We start from the raw sequence: 19,040 nt of genomic DNA, 5'->3' as shown, positions 1-19,040 counted from the left end.
TGACCTGCTGCCTGCTGCCCTCTTGCCTGAGTCAGAAGGACAGGACTTGCATCTCTTGAACCCTGAACCCCGAGTGACTTCAAGGGCTAGTTGGCTGGCCTCCTGCTCTGAAGCCTCAGGGACATTATAGGCTTCCAACAACTTAAAATTTACACCTGGACTCTGCCATCTATGAGTCTACCCTGCCAAGTGGTACCATTCCAGCCTTGAAACCTTGGAAGTGGGCTTAAGGTGCTTTGCCAGCGTCTGTGGACCTAGCAGAACCAACGCAACTCATCTGCTGGGTGGCGCAGCCCCAAGCAGAACCGATGCATCTCCGCTGCTGCATGGATTGGACTCATCGCAAAGACTCGCATCACTGCCGCAGCCCACATCACCTTCGGAACCGTGGTTTCGCGATGCATCCATGGCACAGACCCTTACTTCTCTCGTCGATGAGAGCCTCAATGATGACGCCGGATTCTGCATTGCAGTCTTGCAGCTCCTCAGAACCGACGCACGCATCGTCCCAACTTAGCGCTGCATCCCCGACTCTGGACCTCGCATCGTACACCCTTGTCAATGGGATCCTCGACATCGATGCAACAGGACCTCTCACTGCGGTCTCACCACATCTCGGAAACGATGCATCACTTCGGCTGCGCATGCCTCTCTGACGTTGATCCACACAAAGCAACGCAAACCAGGACTTTAGGTACTCTGGTCAGCTGACCTAACTGGGTCCCTGTAGCCAGCCAGCGCTCCATCACGGTCGGCATGAACTTGTGACTTTGGCCTGGTCTGGCATGACCAGATGTCCACAGTAAGCTCTTCGCCTTTTGGCATATTTTCTCTAAAAACGTTAAAATTCAATATCTCCAGTTTTACTAATTGAACTCTTGTCGTTTTGGTCATGTTTTATTTATTAAAAACTACGCTATTATTCTTACTCTGTTGTGGGCCTCTTTGTGGTGTGTTTTCACTGTGTTACTGTTTGAAGTGTTGCACAAATACTTTACACATTGCCTCTAAGTTAAGCCTGACTACTCGATGCCTAGCTACCAAGGGGTTGAGCACAGGTTCATGTGGAGTTTGCTTGTGCCTTACCCTGACAAGGACTGTAGTTGCTGCTAGACCGGGGCTCACACCCCAGTCAACCAGTAACCCAATTTCTTACACCTTCCAATTAGTGAGCATCGTAGAAGTTTCAGACATTTCTTTTTAATTGATAATAGGTGGCCCCAGGGCATTAAAATGAATTGTCTCACACAAACAATTCAGCAGACTAGTTAGTACAGTGTATCATTGTCAACAGTGTTGACTTAAAAGAGCACATTACCATCAGGTGCATATTCCAGGGCACTTCCAGATATTTCTCGTTCTCCCACCAGCCAGACATAGCCTGGCCCAGTCATGTTAAGGAATGCCGCTGATCTGTACACTGCACCTGCATCTTCCTCACTGAAAATAAACAGGAATTCATAGATTTATTAGTAGAAGTGCTATGCTATAGAATAAAACACAGAGCCAACGTATGTGTGTTGAAAAGTAAATACTGTATTTAAAATGTGATGAAACAGAGGATGACCGGTAAACAATATTAATAAAAATATGATGCTCAAGGTAACAGGTAAACTATAACTATCAAGAATCGGAAATCCAGCCCATAATGTAGTAGAGGATTAAGTGATGAAGCCAAATAGTTTTTGGAAGCCTTTCTTTCCAAATATGGTTCTTCAACTATCTTCTCTTTTAGTACAAAGTGTCTGCTCCAAATAAAGGTCAAGCAGAATTCCACCAACCCACAGTGAGCTCTCATTCTCCCTGTACCTCAAAGCCCAAGCTATCCTCCCAAGTACTGCTAATCCCCCGACCCCAACAAAGATGATAAAATACTAGCCTCACATAGCTTCAAAACAATTGAGTGACACATAAGTGTTCATAGTCTTTTAATCATCTTGCAGTCTTCCTCTTATTGCTATGTCATACAGCAAGTTAAGGTTAATGTCAAAACTCCTTCTCTTCTTGCCTCCATTTGTGAGCCTCACTTAAAAATCGTACTATACTACTTTCAACCAAAATCCACTCCCACTATCACTAACCTCAACATGGCTGGGAAAGCCTCATCATCTGGTACTAGTATTTTCTTGGCTCAAAGAACACACTGTAATCCTTTTTCGCAACCTTAAGATTCCGAACCAAAATGCAGCTCTTCGGAGGTATTCCCCCTTTTATATAGATACCATGCATCTGCCCTCTTTATCTCTTCTCTTCAACTTCACACTGTGGGTACTGAGGCACACCCCAGGGCAGGCTCTGGGGTAGTGCAACTGGTGCCACTGCACTGGGTGCTGACTTAGGGGGGCGTCGTTTTTTCAAATGTGTTATGGAGTTAACAACACTTTTCTTGCCTCCAGCAATTGTCGAGCAACAATAAAAAATGTCAGGCTAACTCGGGTGATTAATGGACATGCTGGAGAGAGATAGGGTTTTGTCTAGTCACTCTAGTGGCAGTTTTGACTCATCATAAAGTAGTGCAGTGGGTTAATATGCCTGCTGCAAAGAACGTGTTCCATACAAATCACAGACTTGCATATAAGGTAAATAGTTCAGTGGGTTACTGCCTTTGTCAGAGAGATCGTTTTGTTACTTGCAGTGTATTAGTTAAGATCCTAATATAACGCAGTGAGCTATTACCTGTCATTAAAGAGCTGATTGCACAAATGCATGTAAGAGCGTGGCTATGGAGCCTTGAGAGGCACTGTTAAAGACTTGTAGTGAGGGAATCCATGGAGAAGGATGTCATTGGGAGGCGCCAACAAACATTGTTGCACCGTGTGCAACCAGCACTAAAGCCGGACCTGGCACGCCCTCGCCACCTTCCATGGCACCAGATCATTTTTTTAAATAAGGGGAGTTGTTGTTGCACTTATGAGGGAAACTCACATACGGTTGTTGGAATTTCCAGTTGGGGAAAAGATAGAAAAGCATAGATCTTTGTTACCTATAGTACCCTAGAATTATCCGCTTTCTCAAAGATTCCTTGTTTGTTCTCAATTTTAATGAGAAGGGCTGATGACCTGAATTTGATTCTCAGTTAACTAGATGAAGCTAAACAGCACTCACCCTCAGATTAATGACTAGCAAAGACCAGGACCACACTTCCTGCTCTAGGGTATGTCCGCTTTGGACTTGGCCTTTTTGCAGTTCTTCTCTAAACTTTTTGCCTTCACTCCTGTTTTATGAATCTGTTTTTGTTGGCTTTTAGGACTTTCTGCACTTTACCACTGCTAACCAGTGCTAACGTGCTTGAGCTCTCTCCTTCAAACATGGTGGAATTGACTTACACTCAATTGGCATATTTAATTTACTTAGAAGTCCCTCGTAAAGTGGCACACTCTATGGCCAGGGCCTGTGCATTAAATGCTACTAGTGGGCCTGCAGCACTGAATGTGCCATTTACTTTAGTCCTTTAAACCTGTCTTAGTCCTGTCAGTGCAGCCTCTGTGTGCAGGTCCAAACTGCCATCTTAATCTGGCAAAACAAACCTTTTGCCTGGTCCAAACCTTCCTTTTTAATACATATACACTCCTAGGGTAGGCCCTGGACTGCCTAGAAGGCAGGGTGCAGCGTATTTAAAAAGTTGGACATGTTCATTTAAGGTTTACATGTCCTGGTAGTGAAAAACTTTTACATTCATTTTTCACTACTGCAAGGCCTACCTCTTCCACAGGATAACGTTGGAGTCACCCTATAAGATTTAATTAGTGATAGCTTCCAAACTGGAACAGGTAACCAGTTCATGTGTGGTGTCTTTGGAATTATAATAAAAAATCCTCTCTTATGGTAAAGTCAGATTTAAAAAATAAAAAAAAGGAATTTTGAAAATACCACTTTTAGAAAGTTATGTACTAAGGGGTTGGGCCCAACCCCTTAGTACGTTACTTTGTGAGCAAACACTCACCCACTAGGGTTTTCTTCCATTAAAATAAAGAGTAGAAAATCATTTTGGAACATCCATCGAAAGGCTTGCTCCACAAGGCCAGCCTAAAGAAAATGTCGGAAAAGGACTCATCTTCAGAGGATCACCTACAAAAATGGATCTTCACTCCTTCTCTCTTCTCCTCCATTTCTTTGAGCACAACTGCTAAGCAACAGAATGAAACGGACAAACTTAACAGACTAAGGAAAAAGCATATATGAATGGAGCTACATGGCCATTTTATATTGAAACATTTAAAAGCAGGTACGATCCGCTGGGGCGTCCAAGTCAAGAATACACCAGTTAGTTTTACTGAGTATAAAAAAGGCTTTAGCTATAAAAATACAAAATGCAGTAGACACCTGCTGGTCCAATCGATTGAGACAGCCCAAAGGATTTGCAAAAAGCAATCAGAAGAAATTGTGGCTTTGGAACAAGCCATTAAAGAAAATCAAACCGCAACTGAAGCAAAGGCCCTAGTGGAGAAAATTGATAAAGAAATCAACACATTCAAAGACAACACAATCAATTTTAAGATCAATAAATTTGAAAAGGATAAGAAAACATTCAACATTGAAACAGTCTATCCATATTTGAAAGAAGATTTTTACACCAGAGCTGAGTCACGGAGAGTGTTATGTGAATACCAAGGGAGATCAAAAAATAGGTTTCTTACTTTTTCTGAAACTTCATCATCAGAATCTACTGGAGAACCTGATCCAGGGGAAGGCTCTTCTAATCAAATCACACAAGTGCAAAATTATTTTTTAGCCAGAGCCCAACAAACAAAAACAGAGGACGATACAAGAATCAGCCATGGGAAAGGCACACAAGACACCAATTTTACAAAAATTAAAAAAACTCCATTGAGAATTTATCATCTAAAGTTCTAGTAAAAGACGAAGATTTGGTGTTTAAATTAGAATTGAGTTTTGTTCCTACAAAACATACAGATTTTGTGAGATTAAAAATGGAAGCATTTGAGCTCTTTAGAAAAATTAGACTAAAGGCCTTCTTTGCCAACAAAGAAGAACGGACGACCAAAGAGGCCTCAGGGTAATCTAGAAAGTCAATGTTTGGCCTACCCCCTCACACTATTCCTAGGGCAATCATGGCATTTGAACAAGCAGTGCTCTCATCTCTCATTTTAATAGAAAATAAAAAGGATTTTTTCAAACACAACATTACCAAAAATCAAGCAAAAGCTATTCAAGAACTTAAAAATGATAACTCAGTAGTGATTAAACAAACTGGTAAGGGTGGAGCTGTGGTCATTTGGGCTAAAGATAAGTATTTGAATGAAGGCAAAAGCCATGTCTACAACAAGGATTGGTATTGTCCTATTTTGCATGATCCAACTAAAGAAAATCAGGATAGATTTCTAAAGTCATTCAAGAAGGATTCGATCAGGATGTTCTAAGCCCAAAGGAAATCGAATACATGCAAAAATTGAACCCTAGGATCCCTGTGATCTACTTCATGCCTAAAATTCATAAAGATGACAAAAATCCTCCAGGCCGTCTGATTGTTTCTGCTTGCGACTCTATCTTAGAGCCTATTTCACAATATGTGGACATTTTTTTTAAACCGTTTCATAAAGAGGTCCTCTCATCAATAAAGTTGAAGGCCATCAATTCACCCTTCAAGTTGAATGGATGGTGACATTCGATGTGGTATCACTGTATACTCAGATCCTCTAAGATGCAGGCTTAGAGGTTATTGAACTCTTCCTGAAAACAAGACAAGACCACATCGAGTTCCTACACAATTTATTTTAAAGTTGGCTGCCATAGCCCTCAAAAGGAACTATTTCAGATTAGGAGATGAGTATTTTTTCCAGCTGAAGGGGACTGTCATAGGTTGTCCCGCCGCACTGGAAATGGCTGTATTCTTTATGGCAATGTTCAAATAAAAATATATCTTTAAATATATTCCATTTTCCATCTATATCACACAATGGCTGCAGTATATCAATGACATTTGGTGCCTAAGGCGTGGGGATGAGGATAATCTGCATGCCTTCTCTGATTGGCTGAATAATAAAAGTCAGGACATTGAATTCAGTAGGGCAAAAAACAAAACCAGGTCAATAGAAGACAAATTGGTGACAACGTTGCACAGTAAGCCCACAGACATGAATAATACACTTCACTATAGGAGTTTTTACCCTCGCAAACTACGTCACAATTTACCCTATGGACAATTTTTAAGAATTTGTAGAATTTGCACCAGGAAAGAAGACTATTTTCTCCACTTTTCGATATTAAAAGACAAATTGAATGAGAGAGGATATCCGCACAAACGTCTAAAACATTCCTTGAAAAGAGCATGGTATGTGCCATGAAAGTGTTTACCAGTCAAAAAATAAAACAAAACATTGGAGAAATTGGTTTGTGTGTCCACCTTTTGCCTTCAAACAAATTATGTTAAAACAAATAATTCGATCTAATTGCCATTTGATCAGAAATTCAGTGGGGGGCTTGGATGTACCTTTATTTGCAATGAAGAAAGATGCAAGTTTTGGGAAACAACTCGTTCAAGCCTACAGCAACCAAAAGTTAAAAGAGATAATCTACGCTCCAATTGTAATTTGAAACCTATTGAAGGTCACCATAGTTGTGGGACTTGTACAGTGTGTGGCCAGGCAATTGAAGGTTCAGTATTTCAGAAGGACCAGATCCAATGGAAACATGAGGAATTCTCGAAGTGCAGAACCAAAAATGTGGTATATGAGATCATCTGCCCTCGTGACAAAATATACATTTGAAAAACCTAACAAAGAAATCAAGCAAAGAATAGTCCAGCACAAATCGCGCATAAGGACTATAACTGTCTCAGCCCCCTCAGTCAACCACTTTATCAGCAAAGGACACACAGAGAATGACTTTAAATGGACAATCCTGAGAGTGATCAAGCCCAATCCAAGAGGTGGCGATTTGAAGGCAAGTTTAATGGAAAAAGAATCAGTAGAGTCAATTTCTTTTTATGAAGACATAAATGCCTGGACACTGATAGCCCATCTACACCTTAGGCCCTTGAACGTTTTAACTTTTTATTATCTCCTCAGTACTTCTAACTGTGGGAATAAATGAGTACTGCTCAGGGATCAATGGGTCTAGCCTTTATTTTCATACGGACATAGTATGCTCCCCCCCATGTCCAGCTGGAGAAAGTCCCTGACCCCCAAGTGGCGCTCCTCAGGTCCGGGACCCTTGGTGTAGCCTCAGTGGATCTGAATTGAAGTTTTTTGGCTCTATGGGCCCACTAAGGGGCTAGTTGGTGCCATAACCTTTTCGCTCTCACTGCCCGCCAACTCTAAGTACCATCATACCGACTCTTCACGCTACAGCATTGACTACTAACAGGAAGCACCACCATGTAGCTCCGGCCTGACCGTTCACAATGACTGTCCATGATGCCAGGTCTGCTTTCCATGCTACATTGATGACCATCCACGATGTTTCTCTGCTCTTAGCGGCCCTGCCACTATGAAGTGGGACTCTTTGTGGCAGACTGAGAAGGTAACTGTTCAGCTGGACTTAACTGGTCCCTGTTTCCAAGCCACGCTCCATCACAGTGGGCCTGCACTTGTGACTTTCTCCCAGTCTCAAACACCCAGATAGCTGCAAGTGGTGCTTTGGGCTTTTTGGGCTATTTTCACTTAAATCTTTAAAATTGAATGTCTATGGTTCTACTGTTTGCGTTTTTGTTGTTTGATCTTGATTTATTTATAAAATTTGCTCTTGCTCTATTTATCTAAATTGATGGGGGATTTTTCTTGTTTTGTGTTTTCACTTAATTACTGTTTGAAGTGCTGCAGAAATACTTTTCACATTGCCTCTAGGCTCAGCCTAACTGCTCTGTGCTAAGCTACCAGAGGTTAATTTGAGGTTTGCTTGTGCTTCACCCTGACAAGGATTATGGTTGCTGCTTAAGCTGGGATTCACCCGTCTAGACCAGTAACTCAATTTCTGACAATCCTCAACATAAATCAAAGGAACTAATAAAAACTGGAACCAGGCTCTGCCTATTTAATACATCAAGACTCCTCCATGAATCCCTGCAGGGTAGAAGTCACAGGGGAAAGAAAACCGGTGACCTTCAAAATAGGATGTAACCAACATTATGCTGTCCTGACATCCCTAAGGTGAAAGGGTAAAATTAACTTTGTTAGTGGTTTTCTACTTATGAATATTTTAACAGGAACACTACTATCAATAATTAAATTATAAATTTAGATTTTGGTCGAACAGCAATGCATGAGTTGTGCTAATTAGATATTGACTGTGTTTTAGTTCCTTTTTCTAAGTCTGTGAGTGTTGGAAAAGGTCCCTCTCCAAAGAGTCACCCCAAACTTTGTGCCTTACTCCTCTTCTTTTTCCGACCTTCTTTTTGTTGGCTTAGGATTCTGGGATCTTTTCCACTGCTGGGCAGTGCTAAAGTGCATGTGCTCTTCCCTCTAAACATTAGTTTACATTAGTTTACACCATATTTGATTTACTTGTAAGTACTAGTAATGTGGTGAACCATATATCCAAGGCCTGGAAATTAAATGCTGCTAGTGGGCCTGTAGCACTGATTGTGCCACCCACAGAAGTAGAGATTCAAACCTGTCTCAGGCCTGCCACTGCAGTGTCTCTGTGTGCAGTTTACTGCCATATTGACTTGGTGTTGGAACTGGCCCTTTATGCAGGGTTATTCCCAAACGTTTTGCTTCTTCCTTCTATTTTTCCTGACCTGTTTTTATTGGCTATAGGACTCTGGGCACTTTACCACTGTTAATCAGTGCTAGAGCGCATATGCTTTCTGTGAAAATTGTTATCATGATTGGTTATCCATGATTGCCATATTTGATTTACTGGTAAGACCATAGTAAAGAACACTGAGCGTGCCAGGTCGTGTAAATCAAATGCTATTAGTAGGCATTCGGCACTGATTGGGCCACCCACATAAGTAGCATTTCAAACCTGTTTCAGGCCTTCCACTGCAGCGTCTCTGTGTGCAGTTTGCTGCCACTTCCACTTGGTGTTGGAAATGGCCCTTTTTGCAGGGTTATCCCCAAACGTTTTGGTTCTTCCTCCTATTTTTTGTGACCAGCTTTTGTTGGCTATAGGACCCTGAGCACTTTATCACTGCTAATCAGTGCTAAAGTGCACATGCTCTCTGTGAAAATTGTTATCATGATTGGTTATCCATGATTGCCATATTTGATTTACTGGTAAGCCTCTAGTAAAGTGCACTGAGTGTGCCAGGGCCTGTAAATCAAATGCTACTAGTGGGCCTTCAGCACTGATTGGGCCACCCACACGATGAGCACTGTAAAGGTATCTCAGACCTGCCACTGCTGTGTCTGCATGCGCAGTTTTAAACAGCCATGTCGACCTGGCAAGTGTGCCCACTTGTCAGGCCCTAACCTTCCCTTTTCTCACATGTAAGACAGCTCTCAGGTAGGCCCAAAGTACCCCGATGAGCAGAGTGCAGTGTAGGTGAAAGGTAGGACATGTACTGGGGTGTGTGTGTGTGATATGTCCTGATAGCGAAATACTGCCAATTTTTTTTTCACTATTGAAAGACTGTCTGTTCCATAGTTTAGCATGGGAGATACTTTGTAACACCTTACAAGTATAACTTCACATTGGAACAAGATAGAGGAATAAAGTTTGGGCTCTCTGAACTCAGAATGTAATAGTACATCATTTAGTAAAGATGTCATTTTCTTGTTTAACCATTCTGTGAGCCTCTGCCTGTTTGTAGATTAACTGTCTGGTTTTGGAGTGACAGGGGCTGGGATGTGCATTCACTGTAGACAGCCACTGGGGGTTTGAGGTGTGCCTGGCCCTTTCTGGATGACTCAGAGCTGAGCTGAATAGACTACGGCTGCATTTGGAGAAGTGGGAGGAGTATTCCTTACACCTGAATAGGGCCTGTCTCCATTACACAATGCTGTCTCCACCCCCTGTGGTAGTACTGCGATTGAGCTCAGAGACCCTTACACAAAGAGGAACAAAGACAAAATGGCGTATAAGTAGTGGACCTTAAATCCCAGAATTTTATATCACTTCTGGACTCAAGAGGAACCTTTGCCAAGGAGAAGATCTGGAGAGTTGTGAGGCAGAGTACTGCCCCTTTGCTGTGTGCTGTGTGGGGTTGGCCAGCAGTTGCTGCTTCTGCCAAGGAAAGGACAAAGACTGGAACTTTGCTGAGAAACCTACTTGAAGAAGAATCTCCAAGGGCTTGTGTGTGGTAGCCTCCTGTTGTGAAGTCTCAGGGACAAAAAGACTTCACCACCAGATCCCCTGAGCTCCATTGCCGGGAGTTCTGACCTACCAGGAGGTGCCTATTCCAGTTTTGGGCCTCTGGAGGTTGTTCCTGCTGTTGGAAGCTGGTAGAAACTAAAAAGAAGCAAGAAAAGCAGTCTCCGATGTGTCAGCAACACTGCAGTGATGCTACAACCTGCACCGAGGCCAGGGGCACGGCTCGTGAAGTTCACAACGCACTGCCCTCCTTGCACCACAGCTCCAAAGCCCTTCAACACCTGCTGATGCCTGCAGTTATCTGCCTTCCCAACACCAGTGCTCACACCACCATCATCACCGCCAGCGCCTGCATCGAGTTATCACATCGCCAATAACTGCCGTGGGTGACTCCATGAACTCGCCGACTTCCCATCTCCTGACCGGAACCGGCACAACCGACTTCCCCTGTCCTGGATTCGACACGTCGACTCCTCAGGGACACAATGCCTCACCTCCCCGGTGGCAGCCAGTGTGCCGGCCCCGACCTCAGCACTTACGCCTCCCCTCCGCGACACCGTGCATTGTCATAGACTTCGTTTTCCAACTTACTGTTTGTTTGGGGGTCCATATGACTCTATGCCTGATGCCACGCACCTCGCGGTCGGTGCCCTACTTTGGATTTATTGCTGTCACGGCGTAGTAATAGCCCCAAGTGGAGCTATTTGTTTTCTACAAGTGCTATCTTTGAGATAAAAGTTTTTAAGTCATATCCTAATATCTGTCTGTTGGATTTTTGTCGTTTTGGTCTTGTTTGGTTTAGATAAATGTACCGTATTTTTCTAAACTGGTGTGGTGTCCATTTGTGGTGTTTTCACTATATTACTGTGCGTTTTGAGTACAAACACTTTACACATTGCCTTTGGGATAAGCCTCTCTGCCCGTGCCAAGCTACCAAGGGGGTGAACAGCGGTTATCTAAAGTGTGTACACCCTTTACCCTGACTAGAAGCTAGGGTTCCTACTTGGACAAAGTACCTACCTCTGCCAATTTGAGACTCCCAGTTCTAACACTTGGTATTTAAAGATACTTGCTAAGCTTGAAACTACCATTTTATTACACTTAAGTCACCCCTACGGGAGGCTCTAGGTAGCCATAAGGTCAGATTCCTGTGTCCATGAAAGGTAGGACATGTACTGGTATGTTTTGCATATCCTGGTAGTAACAAACAGCCTATTTTGTTTTTCACTACTGTGAAACCTACTCCTTTCAAAGGTTAGCATTGGGAATTTCTTAATACACTTTTAACCTGTAATTCCTGATCATAGATGAGTAGCTTTGTCATGTTTCATATGTTTGGAATGGTAATTACAAATCTTCCTTACTGGTAAAGCTGGATTTGGCACTACTATTTTAGAAATGCCACTCTTAGAAAGTGGACATTTCTCTGTGCTTATAAGTCTGTGTGTTTTGTAGCCTTTCTCCAATACACATCTGGAATGGATGAAAGCTACATTTTGTGCATTCCCTTTAGACAGCCACAACACAGGAAGGATAGGTGTGTCTGAGTACCCGTCTGAATACATCTGCATTCTGATGGCCGTGCCAGGGCAGGATGAAAGGATGGGGCCATCACTTCACTTCAGTAGGCCGTGTCTTGTCCCCACACAAATGTTTAATTACCTCCCACAGATAGCCTGGCAGACAGGACTGGGTTGAAAGGAATAAATGTGCACTTCAATAAACTGCTTTGAAGTCACCTCCACATGAAAAGGCACTTTTAGGTATAAGTACTGGGTCTCTGACCCCATAAAATCAGACACTAATGGACTTGTAACTGAAGCTCTGCCAGAAGAACTGCTGTGCTGCTTAAAGGGCTCAACTGGAATGCTGATCTGGAAGGCCTACTTTTCTGCTTGTTGCCCTGCTGCCTGCTGCTCTCTGAGGAAGGACAGCTGGACTCTGCCTTCACTCCATGTGATCTCCAAGTGCTAGTTGGCTTGCCTTCTGTTGCTTGAGACTCAGAGATATCAAAGTCTCTACCCCTGGTCCTGTGCTTGCCTCACTGTATGTGGTCCAGATATTTTGAACACAAGTTTCGGTGCATTTCCTGTCTGTGTGTAGCAGAACCAGCGCATCGCCCCGGTTGCAGGAGTAAAATCATTGCGTTGCATCAGAACCATTGCTTTGCCTCCACAGCTAGACGCATCGGACTGCGTAATGCCGTCTCTGGACCTTGTTGAGGTCCACGCGTCCCCTAGACTGTGTGGCAGAATCCAGCGCATCGTAAAACATCTCTCGGCTCTGGCACCCATCTTTGGAACTGACGCATCGCCTTCACTGTGTGGAGAAGATCGACGCATCTCGCTGTTTGCTTGCGACAAGGAAAGGTACTTTGTTCATTGGGGCCGGCGTGGGTCCTGCAGTCGGCCGGTGCTCCATCGCGGTTGGCCCAGACTTTGACTTTGCACTGGTCCAGCGTGACCTAAAGTAACCTTTTAAGCACTACTTGCTTCTAAGCGCTTTACTGCATTTATTCCTTTAAAATTCAATGTCTCAACTTCTTTACATTGAATTTTTGTTGTTTTGGTCTTGTTTTGTTCAGAATATATTCTTCTAAACCTGTGTGGAGACTTTTTGTGGTGTATTCATTGTGTATACTTACACATTGCCTCTTTAGATAAGCCTGTCTGCTCTGTGCAAGCTACCAGAGGGTGAGCACAGGTTATCTTTTAGTGTGTATTTAGAATACCCTGACTAGAGTGGGGGTTCCTGCCTGGCCCCGGTGCATACCTCAGCCATTTTTAACATTGAGCAAGTGTGTGGGGGTGTGGGTGTGGGGGTGGTTGTGTGTGTACATGGTGGAAAAGCTGGCAAAATAAGTCAATTTTCTCAAAGGTAGGGGAAGGGAATTCTCCACAGGAAAAATATTTTCCCTATGGAGTAAAGGAGAAATTGCCCAATTCTCAAAGGCATGATCAGTCAAAAACATAAGTTAGATCTGTTTGTTTCTAAGTGCATGCTATTAACATATAGTTCATGTACAAACTATGAATACAGAATAAACAAGTTTAACAAACTGCAATACGTTACCTTGCTGAGAGGATGATGACTCTTGCTTCCAGTTCCTTTGCTTCCAGCAACAATGAGGTCACATTTTTGATCCCAGGGTTAAACTGGAGCACTTTCTCTGCCTGTGATTAGTGTGAGCAAAATGAATTAGTGCAGTAGAAAAATATCCCCTAGCGTGAGCCATGCTAGTTAGATTAAAGGTTCCAGAGAAATGTATTTTTATGTCAAATTGATAGAATTTTTATCTAGTCCTTTGTTCTGTTTCTTTCCCTTTTTTGCACTGTGCATGCAAATTGAAGTCAGTCAAGACCGGAAAAAAACTAAAGGCGTGCATTCTATAGATAATTAGAAAAAAAGAGTTTGGAAAATGCAATTGAAAAGTCAAATCAGTGTTTTTTAAAAAGAAAACTGAAAAAATTAAAGAAGAAAACTTAAGAAAACTAATTTTAAAAAAAACAAGTATTGCACAGGTTTTTTTTACCTTTGAGAGTAAAAGTGATTATCTTACACCAAAGAAATTTTGTTTCCAAAGAAAAAAAAACTTGCAAGTTAATAATTGGTTCACATGCAATCCTCGTAAAGAAATCATTTTGGCGCGGAGGGTCCGGGTAGGGTGGGGAGGGAAGCGGGACCATTTTGTCTTTTGAGTATCCATTCTCAAGTTCAATCCAAAACTATCTCAACATAAAAGACGTGCTTCCGGAAACAGTCATGGATCTTGGGGGGTTTTGAATTTTTTTGGGTGTTCGTGGTTATTTGTCATTTTGCTAGTTAGACTTGATGGGCGACGTGCATTTTCCATGCATATATACCTTAGGTCCACGCCTGTTGTCATAGGAAAGTTGGTCGAGGTTTTCATAGTTCCTTTTTTTACTCTGATGAATAATGTGCACAGAGAAAATATGTAGACACAGAAGAATATTATAAACAGTTGAAAATGACGTGTAGTAAAGCAATCCAACATCCACCTCCTTTCTCCACTGCTCTCTATAAAGGGTACATATAACACTGGAGCTTGCAAAAACGCACTACTGATGTTAGTGAATGTTTAAGGCTTGCTACAGACTTATAACTCCTCAGTTACTAAAAGGCAATGCTTAAAAGGAGCAGGTACAGTTAGTTTAGAAGAGCCAGAACGTCTTACTTTTCTAAAAACAAGTGTAAGGACACTTCTCAGCAGAGCCCGGCAGAACAGTAGTTACATTTTTGAATTTGACCTCCATATTTTGAATAGTACCATATTGTAGCATTATAGCCTGCTGCTATGGGCTATACCTGTTGTAAAGGGCTATCTTTTCAAATTAAAGGCCCAATCAGGAGGGTAGGACATGCAACGAGGAAAAGGCCCTTTAATAACTGGCATAGCTCTCTGCAGAAGGGCTATAATGCTATTAGAACATTCCACCCACTGAAGGTAGAGTGTACTGCAATAAAATGAGAGAAGTCGAAAGACGAACATTGGAATGTTGGAACAAGAGGTGTGTATCAGCCATTATTAACATTGTCACTTCACTGTCTTTACTGGTGCTCTCAACATTCCAATGTTCCAATAGCAACTCTCAACTGAGACAATCTTTTTATTGGGACAGGCCAGCAATGGCACTTCTCAGATTGACTTAATTACTTTGAATATTCCAGTACTGCCAATTATGAAAAACCGTTCTATACATGTAATAGTAAGGAACGGACACATCTCAGAGAGATTCCTAAAGATTGTTTACTTTTCAGGAAGGTACTGCTAGGCTTATTTGGAAATGCACAGGGACTTTTCATTACAGACTTCTATACAATTAGGAATTCACAGAAGAATATTAATATTAATAATACCAAATGATTAATATGATATTGATTTGAGTAATGCCTCTATACTTTTAGCCTGACAATATTGGAACCTCTCTTTAGCAGTGCTAGTCTCTATCCATATGCTGCCGTATGTTTAATGTGAAAATATCTCTTAGCAGGGCCCCAGTTCTTTCGGAAGCACTGTAATAGAACTTGTGAAAAGTGCTCCAAAGGAGGCATAAATAGGGTTCCATTACTTGTACTGACGGAGTTGCTGAACCCTCAGTTCTTTTAATGAGACATTACTGGCAGATCAGAGCAGGCGCCCAACATTTTAAATCGACCAACGGCTGTACTGCAAAGGGCTATGGCACTAAAACAATACTGTCACTTTAAAAAATGGTCCAGACGCGTTTTCCTTAAGTGGCCAGTACTTTAAACGAGGCAGTACGTGCACTTTTAAAAGAGGGGTACAATCGGTTTCATTGTACAGTACCTGCATTTCCCAACAGCGCCTCAGTTCTTTACTAGGACAGTACTAGCACTTCTCAGAAGAGCCCCGGCACTTACTTATCAGTGAGGCCTCTTAAGTCAAAGAGGGTGATAGGTGCACTTCCTAACTTCTCACCATTACCTTTAATGGGATAGTGGGGGGGGGGGGGGGGGCATCTCTACCTACCCCAACACTTATGCACAGTGTTTCTTAAAATTTCCTCATTGGTTTAGTTGAGGCTTCCCTGCCACTTTGAATGAGCTAGTATGTGCACTTTTAATGAGAACCTACAGGCTCTTCTGATTAGGGTCCAATACTTTAGTAGGACACTTCTGGCACTTCTCCGAAGGATGAAAGCACTGTGACACAGCGAGTACCTGCAATATCATATTTCCTTTTGAACACTGCCAAAAATAAGTGGGGAAAACTTGCATATTTGACCTCAAAATCTATTTCAGTTAACTGGCTCACATTCTACTAAAACCGTATAACTAAGCTAATATGATGTTAATTTTACTACTATTTAAAACTTAAGCCCAAATAGAACCAATAATACTGCACATCTGAATCCGAGCCCCCAAAGAGGACCTGTCATTGTAGTAGTTACGGTGTGTTTGCACCAAAGAAGTGGCAGAAACGAGGTTGCAGGCCTGACTCTGGTGACATCACTGGTGTGTGAGCTGCCCTAGAGGCAATGCACCGAGTTCTTTGCATTGACAAGTCTGGGTTGCTACGGAGTCAGACTGTGCAGTGTTAGTGCTGTCTTCCAGATAAGCAATGTCCCATTTCTATTCAGAAGGATGAGAAGAAAGTTGACGGAAATAACTCTCAATGCACAAGACATCATCTGAGAATACCACACCCAACCTTTGTGGTGCACAAGAAACTACACCTGTTGCTACAACACCCAGATTGCCACGAAGTACCCAGGACAGCATCTAAAGAGACAACACCCAACTCTTCTTGACATTCTGATCGTGTACTCATAAGTCATACCACAATGCTGAACTTTGTGCCTATCTTCTGAAAAGGCTTTCTCTGTTACTTGGTGTATTGAACTCTACACCGCTAATGGGTAATAGCAGGTAAGAACGAAAATAAGGAAAAGGGGTAAGATGCTAGTATCTGACATTACACCCAGTTTCAAAATGTATCTTCAAGCTTTTCATATGATTTACTGATCCCTGTCCTGCCAATACTGCCAATGTAAGGATTCACGAACAAAGAGAAGGGTGTGCCTTTGTCTGATGATGTCTGAACAGGACTAGGAATGGTGACTGCTTAGATTGGTCAACTTCTCCAGATTAACTCTTAATGATCCATAGAGATTGTGCATTTTGGATTCAATTGAGCAAAGAGCAAATCAACACGTGGAATTCTGAAGGCACTAGTTGGAACGTGCACACTGAGACCTGCATATTCAGCTGAGCTTTATGATTAGATATCTAACAAAGCCTTGCTATGCTCTTCCTAACCAGGAAGGAGCACCTTCCCGAACTGCCATCTCTTTGCAGCTCTGTGCATAGGTGGTTATTAGCACAAAGGGGCACAGTATACTAGTAAAGTGCACAGCACATTCACAAGACCCGCAGATCTATGACGCTAAACACAGATTATGTACAAAAGGTTTAGGCATGTGCAGGCAAATCATGCTTGTGAGGTCTTTCAAATGTCGCAGATATAAACTATGATACAGGACAAAGGTGGTGAGATGCACTCCCGTGTAACCCAATTTAATTTTTCGTTTTTCATGTTTCTATTTCTTCATTGCGCCTTGTGAACGCGTGCATGCTTGTTAGCGCTCTCCCCAATTGCGCTGCAATTATAAAGCCGAACATGAAGGAGCCACATGGTTCCCTTCCAAGCTGCACTGCCTAACGAATCCAATGAATCAAATGTATATTTCACTCCTTAGTTAATCCACATTTCACTTCCTTTTTATTCTTCTTTTTCACCCTAAATTTATTCAATCCATTTTACTCATTTTCTTCACCATTCACGATTGTTTACAAAATACACAGGAGCATCGGATGTTGCACACACCACGATTTATTAAAAATACCCAATGCATTTCGGGACAACCCTTGTCAGTCAAGACATGACCTCGAACTAAGCTTTTAAAAGCTAGAAAAGCACATGCCATGTTACCCCTGATGAAGGGTTGTCCCGAAATGCATTGGGTATTTTTAATAAATCGTGGCGTGTGGAACATCCGATGCTCCTGTGTATTTTGTAAAAAATCGTGAATGGTGAAGAAAATGAGTAAAATGGATTGAATAAATTAAAGGTGAAAAAGAAGAATAAAAAAGAATTGAAATGTGGATTAACTAAGGAGTGAAATATACATTTGATTCATTAGATTTGTTAGGCAGTGCAGCTTGGAAGGGAACCATGTGGCGCCTTCATGTTCGGCAGATATTAACTACTCATAGGAATCAAGGTAAGGAAAGTAATAAAAGAAGCAATAAGGTTTTATAAAATTATGAGCAATACGGATGTGTTAAAAATTACATCACCTGCTCACACCCCAAGCAGACCATCAGGTAATTTGTGAGCGCAAAACTACAAATCTGAACGTAAGTGGCAATGTTTTGAACACGAGCAACCAGAAATCAACTCGAAATTACATTTTCTATTTGAATGTTTACCTGAACGGACCTCTTGGGTATTTTATTGAGTGTAAGATGCATTTCACGTATTTACGTGTAGTTTTGCATCATTTTGAGTACGTTTGCAAAATGTCGCCTACACCAAATTATGTCAGTTACCCCCACGCCTACTGACAATCTGTGCTCACTCATCAACTTCTGAGCACTGACTCTTCATATTCAAGTCCCCACATTCAAGAAAGTGCGCACTCTGATTCAGTCCTTCTCAGGCTGTACCCCAAAGTTTTGGAACTCACCTCCGCCTCTCATCAGGACTATATTCTCATATACAGCTTCCAAGAAACAACTGAAGAACTTTCTCATGATTAAAATGTTCTCGAACAACTCTCATACTTAGCTTCTGAGTGTAGTTTCTGTTGAATACATTCTGATGGACGTTGTTTGGCTATGGGTGGAATTCTTTGGCATGTGCAAACATTCTCTCATTTTACAGACACTTTGTAACTTGTAAATTCCAACTTTTCAGCTCATCATTGTCTTACCCCTCTCTACTTGTTATCCTTTCCTTGTCTTGTTTGAGTTTTCTTTGTTTGTATTCTTTTTGCATTATTTGAAAAGCCTTTTGACACTCTAAGGCTTTGTACGTGCTATCTAAAAATTTGAATACATAAATAAATAAAAAACGGATTCCCAGCACCGGATGTTGCCAATCCAAGTTCGTAGGAATAGTTTGCTTGTAAACCCCTAACCAAATAAGTGTACTATAATAATTCCAGATTCATAAAGCGCGACTTATCATCCCTAATTATATCCAGGAACTGGGGACTGTCGGGGAGATTAAGTGACCTATTCCCCCCTTCCCCAAAAAAGTGAGCTATTGCCCAGAGTCA

At 42.0% G+C, this 19,040-nt stretch overlaps 1 protein-coding gene across 8 annotated transcripts in view; it reads right to left on the bottom strand.

The window, feature by feature from the left end:
* GRIN1 (glutamate ionotropic receptor NMDA type subunit 1) overlaps window positions 1–19,040 on the bottom strand; it is a 697,943-nt gene that overhangs the window by 491,479 nt on the left and 187,424 nt on the right. For 6 of the 8 annotated variants that reach the window (XR_014962874.1, XM_085610061.1, XM_085610053.1 and 3 more), the window contains exons 4-6: window positions 14,079–14,141; window positions 13,288–13,388; window positions 1,319–1,440 (exon numbers count right to left, since the gene is read on the bottom strand). Coding sequence is in view for 7 of the 8 variants with exons in the window: in XM_085610061.1 (XP_085466187.1) it covers window positions 1,319–1,440; window positions 13,288–13,388; window positions 14,079–14,141 (286 nt within the window). In the remaining variant the exon portion in view is untranslated. The remainder of the gene's footprint in view (window positions 1–1,318; window positions 1,441–13,287; window positions 13,389–14,078; window positions 14,142–19,040) is intronic. The other 2 variants (XM_085610063.1, XM_085610055.1) reach the window with 1 other exon arrangement.

The sequence above is a fragment of the Triturus cristatus genome, chromosome 1_2, assembly GCF_964204655.1.
Source record: "Triturus cristatus chromosome 1_2, aTriCri1.1, whole genome shotgun sequence".
Taxonomy (NCBI): Eukaryota; Metazoa; Chordata; class Amphibia; order Caudata; family Salamandridae; genus Triturus; species Triturus cristatus.
Note: the sequence above shows the minus strand (reverse complement) of the source record. Positions and strands in the feature narration are given on the sequence as shown.